This window comes from Schistocerca gregaria, chromosome 8 (genome assembly GCF_023897955.1).
Source record: "Schistocerca gregaria isolate iqSchGreg1 chromosome 8, iqSchGreg1.2, whole genome shotgun sequence".
Lineage (NCBI taxonomy): Eukaryota > Metazoa > Arthropoda > Insecta > Orthoptera > Acrididae > Schistocerca > Schistocerca gregaria.
In genome coordinates, this window is record NC_064927.1 from 399,785,714 (window position 1) to 399,794,693 (window position 8,980).

At 42.7% G+C, this 8,980-nt stretch overlaps 1 protein-coding gene across 1 annotated transcript in view; it reads right to left on the bottom strand.

Annotated features, from left to right (window-relative positions):
• Positions 1–8,980, bottom strand: part of LOC126285310 (UDP-glycosyltransferase UGT5-like) — a 46,716-nt gene that overhangs the window by 28,293 nt on the left and 9,443 nt on the right. Inside the window, exons 2-3 of the mRNA XM_049984607.1 lie at positions 6,316–6,571; positions 1,377–1,957 (exon numbers count right to left, since the gene is read on the bottom strand). Of these exons, the coding sequence (XP_049840564.1) occupies positions 1,377–1,957; positions 6,316–6,571 (837 nt within the window). The remainder of the gene's footprint in view (positions 1–1,376; positions 1,958–6,315; positions 6,572–8,980) is intronic.

Here is an 8,980-nt window from a genome sequence, read left to right on the forward strand (position 1 = left end):
CGTCGCGGTCCCAGCGAGACCGACGGACCATCATGATATCCTCAACCAGTGGCGTCATTGGATGTGGCATGGAGGGACATGGGATCAGCTCACCCGGCCGTGACCTAGAGTCGCTACTTCTCGCCCAAGTAGCTCGTTAATCGACATCACGGGACTGAATGCACTACGTTCATCCCCCACCAAGAAAAATAAATCCCCTGCATCACCGGGAATCGAAGCCGGCTCCTCCCCATGGCTGCCAGCCACGCTGACCACTCAGGTGAGAAAGCGGACACTCGGCACCTGCTCAAATGCGACAACTCTTCCCTTGACTTTTGATTGCCAAGTTTGTGAAAACTCAAGTGGAAAGATGTTATTCAGAATGCACTTCGCTCTACACCATACGGGGGACATCGTTTGGTTCACCGATGGGTCGAAAACAGATTAAGGCGTTGGGGCAGGGTTGTATGGGGTTCAGCCAAGATTGGAGAGCAGCATCTCTCTAGAGAAACTGGCCTCTGTATTCCACGCCGAAATTACTGCAATCAGGGCATATGCGGAGGAGAATATGAGTAGGTGCTACAATGACCATAGCATCTGCATCTATTCAGACAGCCAGGCAGCCCTGAAATCATTGGCAGCTCTTGCAACAAGATCTGATCTAAGATTGTTGCAGATTGCCACAGGTCTCAGGTGGAGCTAGGGGGGAGCAATAGGGTGTACCTAGTGTGAGTCCCTGACCACTCAGGGATCTGTGGCAATGAACAAGCCGATAGATTGGCTAGGATGGGGGCAACAACTCCATTTATTGGACCGGTACCTGTCTTGACAATCACTAAGGCTATGATCAAATTAGAACTACGGAACTGGCTTAGGAAACAGCACGTAGATTATTGGACCGAGGTCCATAAACAAAAATATGGTAAGGTAATGATGCCCAAGCCATGTTTTAAATGAAGTTGTGTAATCCTGGGATTGAACAGGAAAGAGTAAACTCATGACTGGACTGATAAACGGCTATGGGAACTTCAAAAAACACCTACACACAATGGGTATAATGGAAGAGGACCCTAAATGTAGGATCTATGATGAGGGTGAAGAAACTGCATCACACCTAAGCTTTGAATGCATGGCACTGGAGAGTAAAAGATACAGAATCTTCGGGACAACTAGACCTGAAGAAATCGTGTCTAACAAAAAACTGGTAGAGGGACTCCTCGCACTATTTAAGGGCACTGGTTGGCTTTACTAGATATACAGGGAGCGATACCGAACAATGAACCTAGTTTCGGTGCGGGCAGTGGCGGGTTAGACTTAAGCTGTTTTATCTCTCCTGTTAAAATCAATCAATCAATCAATGTACTTCGCTCTACCGAAAAAAATCCATGAGCACTTACCTTGGGTAGCTTCTTCGGTGGGTTCACATGCATGCCTCCAACTTCGACCAAGGCAGGTGCCAGAGGTCGTGGGTACTGCAGGCTGACGTGGCTGTTGGTCAACAACATGGACGTGCTCCTGTCCAACTCCGACAGACTCGGCATAGTCGGGTCGTTCACATGGCGCCGCACGAGATCATCCATTTTCGGCAACAAGTACATTTCACGAATGAGCTTGCAGTACAACCCGAACACTGCGTTGTGGAGTCTTTCGAAGAACGTCATGTGGTCGGTGTAAGCGAGGAAAGTATCAGGAACGTAAGCGTACGGACTTGGGCTTCCGACAATGTCTCCAGTCCAGGCGCCGGGCCAGAACGTGTTGAACTGTATGATTGGAACATTTAACCTGTGCGATAACGTCAGGAAGCACTCGCAGAAAAATATTTCGATGATCATGACGTCGAACTTTTCGTTGGAGTTCATCAGCCGCTTCACGTTCTCGTCTTGTAGGTACACTTCACATGAAGATATTCCGTAGTCGTTCATCATCTTGAACTTCTTAAAATTGTTGGAGCTACCAAGCTCAAGGAACCCCGATGTTTCTGCAAAGAGAGCGGACGGAAGTTTAGCATCCTCGCTCCATCGGTTGCACAAAAGTTGAAATTTCTTGCAATCGATTGTCATGAAGTCGAGACACAGTGCTTACTACAGGATAACTTTCAGACGATTTCACAGAAGAGTATCATGTACCGAAAATTCCTAAACTATGTCTACGTGTGACGATCTAAATTAAACGTCAGTTTTCATTCCAGTAAAAAGAGAAGCTGATTTTTTTCCATGTGGGACAGTATAATTTTTCATTGTTGGTGGTAAGATAACTTTAAATTTGGGTCCACATCAATAATATTGGGTTGAATGGCACTGACACGGAGGTATCGTAATAACTGTATGCCCATAAGTTTTTTCATCTCGTAGATTTTTTATGTGGGGAAAAGTGGCTTGTGTTGAGGTATTAGGTCCATAACCTCCACCTTGTTTAAATTTATCACTTATTTCGACCTTTCGGGGCTGATGCTAATCATCTACTTTCGCTTTGCCATGGTAGCTGTATAGTCAATAGCAACAGCATATTTAGGCTCACTATCAAGAACAATTTTTACAGTGTATGCACATGACATGCTTAACGTTTCCCTTGATGTACTTTGTACGGCAGTGCCCTGGCGAAGAGAGCGAAATCGAGCATTTCCACTGAATAACATTTGATAAACTTGGTTCTACATCTACATGACTATTCTGCAAGTCTGACTTGAGTGCCTGGCAGAGGGTTCTTTGAAACATCTTGAGACTGTTTCTCTACCTTTCCGTTCTCTAACAGCGCATGGAAAAAATGAACACTTCTGGCACTGTTCAGTATCACACGACAAATAACAGTAACAGCAGAAAACATGTTAACCACGCAACTGTTAGAAATCGAAACAAACAAAATCTTAGTGTGGAACGAATGATTCCACAGGGCAGCAAGCCACGTGAAAGTGCAGGTTAAGCCAGTCCTCACACGGGACGAGGCAGCTGACGTCGACTTCTATGCAGACGCTGAAACCAACCGCAGGAGAGACAGGCCCACGTCACATTGTACGTTCAAGTTAACGTGATTTGTGACTGCAGCTCCCGCCAGCGTCTTCGTCTGCTTATCTAGCTCGAAAATCACACTTTTTCTTTTACGGTTAGGTATTAAGACGCACATTTCCTCCTCTGTCCATACGCTAGTCATGTTGTTCTGTATGTAGTATTCATGAATGCAATAGCAAAACTCTGCATGACCCGCTGAAGTGTCGGAATATCGATGCTGTCGATGACTTTCTGTATGGCTATTTTCAGCTCAGGAAAGGTTTTGGGGTTATTGCTGTACACATTGTCTTTAACATAGCCCCACAGAAAGGAATCGCATGTGTTCAGATCCGGGGAGTAAGGCGGCCAATCAAGGCCCGAGCCAGTGGCCTCTGGGTACCCCAGAGCCAGAATGCGGTCCCCCAAATGCTCCTCCACTACATCAGACACTCTCCTGCCTCGTTGGGGTCGAGCTCCATCTTGCATGAACCACATCTTGTCGGAATCACGGTAACTTTGAACAACTGGGATAAAATCATCTTTCAAAATCTTCACGTATCATTCGGTAGTCACTGCGTCATCGCGGAATATCGCGCCAATTATTCTGTGACTGGACATTGCACACCACACAGTCCCCTAAATGCGCCTGTTTTGCTTATTGACGAACCCAAGAAAGTTGGCTTCGCCGATAAACCAAACCTTACTAATTGCCCTCATGCCCTGTTGGCATTCGTGCAGTTTGAATGTCCTAACGCAAACTGTCCAGAAGTTATGACGATTGTATTTCATATAGGTCAATAATTGTCACCCTGTATATTATTATTGTTGTCATTTTGTATCCAATAGTAAATTCTTGATTAAAGACAAGAGTTTCCTGTTATTACTGATACAAGTGAAAATTGCTTATGAATGACAAAAACACGTTTTATGTAAGTTCGACAGAGTATCGAAGCAATGTTCGATATATTTCTGTTTTGCGTTTTTTTATCTTTTTGTTGAAGAAATTGCGTTTTGTAGCGCTGTATGATAGATCTATATTGTTTTCTTTATTTTTACGACATCCGCCTGTTTCACGTTACAATTTTCGAATAAAATCTGAATTAAACTTTGACAGTTTCGCTTTTGCTATAAATACTGTTTATTTACACCTAAGAGACAGGAGGATATCTACGTAGAACGAAAATGTTCTGTATTTTAACCAACCCTTACAAAAATCCTCATTCAGTTTCTAGATGGTTCACCGCTTCATGTAAAGAAAGCGATCGTTATGAGGTAAGTCTCGATAGGTATCCAACACATCAAATAACGCGAATATGACCTTGAATGACCAAAGCTACTAAGAAAACTACCGTAGTCTACGCTCACTTATGGTAGTCTACACTATCCTACAGTAGTTGCACAACTCTGGAAATATCCAATTATACCTGACAGGTACAACAAGTCTTCGATATGATTTCAGGTACTCTATAACGCTTCGTTAATGGTTATGAAACATATTTTTTTCCATTTTTTCTTTCAAGTACAAATTTATTCAGTTACATAGGTGTTGAAACGAAAGTGATAAGTTCCTGTGGAACAAAATGGACATGAAGATGATGAGATTCGATTTTAAAAAGTGAAGTACTTCAGGCGTTGAGAACCGGAACGAATTGTAAAACACCTTGACCAGACAATATCAATCTGGAGTGTCTGAAATGTGGTGGTGACAAAATTGTGAAACTGATAACACAGCTCTTCAACAAAATGATACATAGAGATTCAATACCCAACTAGATGAAGCTAGGTTACATTAATACCATATTTAAGAAAGGGGATCAGAAAATTTGTTCAAACTATCGAGGAATTTGTGTTACAAACATATTAATAAGAAATTTTACGAAAGTAATTAAAACAAACTGGCGAAAAATTTTAAACCCAAGAAGAAAAATGCGATTTCACGGCTGGGAGATCATATGTAGACCATATTTTCACATTACCACAGATTTTGAGGAAACACAGGAAAAAAATAGGATTAATTTTCACAGATCTAGAAAAAGCGTATGATACTGTTCCAAGAAAATTACGTTGGAGAGCACTACATATGGCAAACATAAACCCTTCCTTGATTAAAATAATACAACACATGTATAAAGATAACATTTGCCAAGTGAAAGTTGGTAATATACTTTCACAGAAATTTGGAACAAGCAAAGGCCTTTTACTGGTCTGTTTCATGCCACCACCATTATTTAAAACCTATATAGATACTACCCTTAGAACATGGTCTCGTAAATGTAGTAATATGGTATTAGAAATAAGAGATGGAGTTTACCTACATCATTTATTGTTTTCTGATGATGAAGTAGTCGTAGCACAAGATGGGGACGTGATGACTGGGTGTTGTGTGATGTCCTTAGGTTAGTTAGGTTTAAGTAGTTCCAAGTTCTGGGGGACTGATGACCATAGATGTTAAGTCTCATAGTGCTCAGAGCCACTTGAGCCATTTTGAGCCACAGGATGGGGAGGATGCTAACTACATGTGCAACCAACTAGCATTAGCATACAAAACTTGAGGTTTGAAGATTAATTACCAAAAATAAGAATAACTGACTAATGATTCAGATGAGCTAAACATTGAAGGACAAAAAATCAAAAAGTTTAACACTTTCTGTTATTTGGGATCAATTTTAGAAATCGAGGGAAAATCAGAGACAGAAATCAATAAAAGAATTAGTAGCAGACGGAAGGTCATTGGGATGCTTAACTCAGTCTTATAGAGCACAAATGTAATGAGTAGAACTAAAAAATTAATATACAAATCTCTATTAGAGAGTGTGGTTTTGTATGGAACGGAGACCTGGACAATTAACTTGAAGCACATTTAAAAATTACAAGCTCTAGAGATGAACTTCTGGAGAAGATCGGCAAGACTCTCCAGGAAAGAGAAGATAGGGAACACGGAAATAATAAGAAGAATGGAAATAAAAGAAAGAATATATGGCGTAATGGATAGGAAGAAATTAGTGGTACGGGCATGTACGACGAATGGAGGAAGTCAGAATACCAAAATTGATAATGGTGTGGGAACCAGAGGGGGGAAGAAGAAGAGGACGACCTATGACCACCTGGCTCCAAAATGTACAGCACACAATGAGGAGAATGGGCGCAGAGGAAGAGGACACACAAGATCGAAACACTTGGAGGAATATTTTGGAAATATAGTTTAAGAACGCTTATTCTTTGTATAGTAATATCCGAGTAAATTATTATGTTGGAGATAAGCTTCTGTAATGACGAAATGCTCAAAAAATAATAAGTTCCTTTGTGTTGTAGCAATACGAACTCTGCGTTAGTCAAATTTCTGCGTACTTACGCCCAAAGAAGTGTATGGTGTTGGGGATTGCGACGTCGGTCCAGTTCTGCAGCGACTGCTGCCTGGGGAACGGCGACACGACTGTGACACGGTGGCCGCGCGCGTGCAGTCCCCTCGCTATGGCTTGGCCCAGGTTGCGGTGGCTGCCAGAACCCACGGGGAACACGACCAGCACGTGGGCCGCGAGGGCGCCCTCTGCAAGGCACGCCACAAGGGCCAGGGCTGCCAACAGCAGCTGCGCACCGCTGGCTCCCATCTGCAAAAGCTCACCCTGTAATGTAACGGGGCACTTAGCTAAGTAGACCACAAAACTGCTGTTAAGGGGGGTAGGACGTCAAACGGGCCGACTTGGAGCAGGAGAGGCACCACAGGACATTTTCATTTCCACTCTCTATACTTTTACAAATAAATTCACAGAACTTTGTCAGCATGACCAGGAAGGATTCAGAATTCACACTCATACCAGTGGAAGTTCGAAAACATAACGAAGTAATTATTTTTACATGTGAAATTTCATCATTTTTTTCACTTGATAATGGCAGCATTTGTTGCTATAGGTACACTTTTCTTCATAAGTAAGAGAGATTCTCGATGAATTTTTCACAGCATAAAACTCTAGAATTTTCCAAATCTGTTAAAAACTATGGTAAAGATTAAGGTAATTAACTACAAAATTTGTGTTTTTTCTAAACATGAAGTTTAAAATACAACAGATCATTCGTTTTTTCATGAATTAAATAAATTCTAGAGTTTCATGCACCTGTAAGTATGGTATGTATGCTGTGCAAAATTCATTGAAGACTCTCTGTAACTTATGAAGAAAGTGTACCTATAGCAACAAATGCAACCATTAGTAAGTCAAAAAATGACGAAATTTCACACGTAAAATAAAATAATTTTGTTATGTTTTCGAACTTCCACTGCAATGATAGCGAATCCTGAATCGTTCCTGGTGATGCTGCCAAAGTTTTATGAATTTATTTCTAAAAGTATAGACACTGGCAATTAAAATGTCCTGTGATGCCTCTCCTGCTCCAAGTCGGCCCGTTTGACGTCCTACCCCCCCTTAAGTGGTGAGGCTAGGTTAAAAAGTTCAAAAGTAGAAGAGTGTCAGCCAGGGACGTACAGCAGATGTAAAAACAAATGTGGAAACAGAACACATTACCATGCCCAATACGTGCAGGGAAACGGTTGGCATTCAAAACAACTGCCAGTCGTTCCGGAACGAATAAATACAGATCCCATATGGTTTTAAAGGGAATCGTATACTGTTCTTCCTGCAAAATAGTGGCAAGTCAGGTAACAAAGATGGAGATAGATGGCGATCACGCACCTTTATGTCCAAAGTAGACCACAAAGGCTCAATAATATTGAGTCTGGTGATGATGGTGGCCGGGGAAATGCGACAACTCATGATCGTGCTCACAAATCCAGCCCTGCACACTGCAAGCTGCGGCCAGAGGCCTTGTCGTCTTGTAACACAACATCAACACTGGGGCAAAAACATTGTAACGTGGGACGCATATGATCAACCAAAATGGTTATATAATGCTTAGCACTACTGTGACCTTCCAGAGTAACCACAGTGACCATGAAATACCACCATGTGGCTGCCCAAATCATCAGAGAATCCCCGCCATGCTTCACTGTTGGAATGTAAACTCGCCCATTACTTGGAAACAGTGTGAAACAAAATTCACCCGCCCAAACGACATTCTTCCATTGCCCCACAGCCCAGGTTTTATGGCTTACGTTTTCTTGTTATGGGCATTTTCATCGCTGATGAGTGGCTTTGGAAATCCAGCTCTCCCTAGAATTCTCTGTTTGTGGAGCTCCCTTCGTGTTGCCTAGGGGCTGACAGTGTTTCCACATTCAATTATTCAGTGACTTTTGCAGCTGTCACCAAAATGGTTCAAATGGCTCTGAGCACTATGTGACTTAACTGCTGTGGTCATCAGTCCCCTATAACTTAGAACTACTTAAACCTAACTAACCTAAAGACATGACACACATCTATGCCCAAGGCAGGATTCGAACCTGCGACCGTAGCGGTCGCGCGGTTCCAGACTCTAGCGCCTAGAACCGCTCGGCCACTCCGGCCGGCCAGCCGTCATCCTCTTACATTTTGTCCCATATCACTCCAACTGCACATGCCCCACACCATTACAGAGCCTCCACCAGCTTCAACAGTATCCCGCTGACTTGTAGGGTCCATGGATTCATGAGACTGTCTCCATACCCGTACACGTCCATCCACTGAATACAGTTTGAAACGAGACTCGTCCGTCCAGGCAACAACCTTCCAGTCATCAACAGTCCAATGTCAGTGTATACAGAACCAGGAGTCTCATGAATCCCTGTACCTGCAAGTCAGCGGGGTACTGTTGAAGCTGGTGGAGGCTCTGTAATGGTGTGGGGCGTGTGCAGTTGGAGTTTTAGATCGCTCACATTACTTTCTCCTCAAGCTTAAGATAATGGTTTTTACTACGGTCAATATATTTTGTGCATTTTACTGCTTCTGTAAACAACGAATTCCATTCCGCCTTGTCATCCGTACTTGACTTCTTTCTCCCGAACGTATCTTTTTTGTGTAATTTTCTGCTGACCACGACTTGCTCGTCGCCTCTGGCTAGCAGTTGCATCTGTCGTCCTCAATTATTTGTTA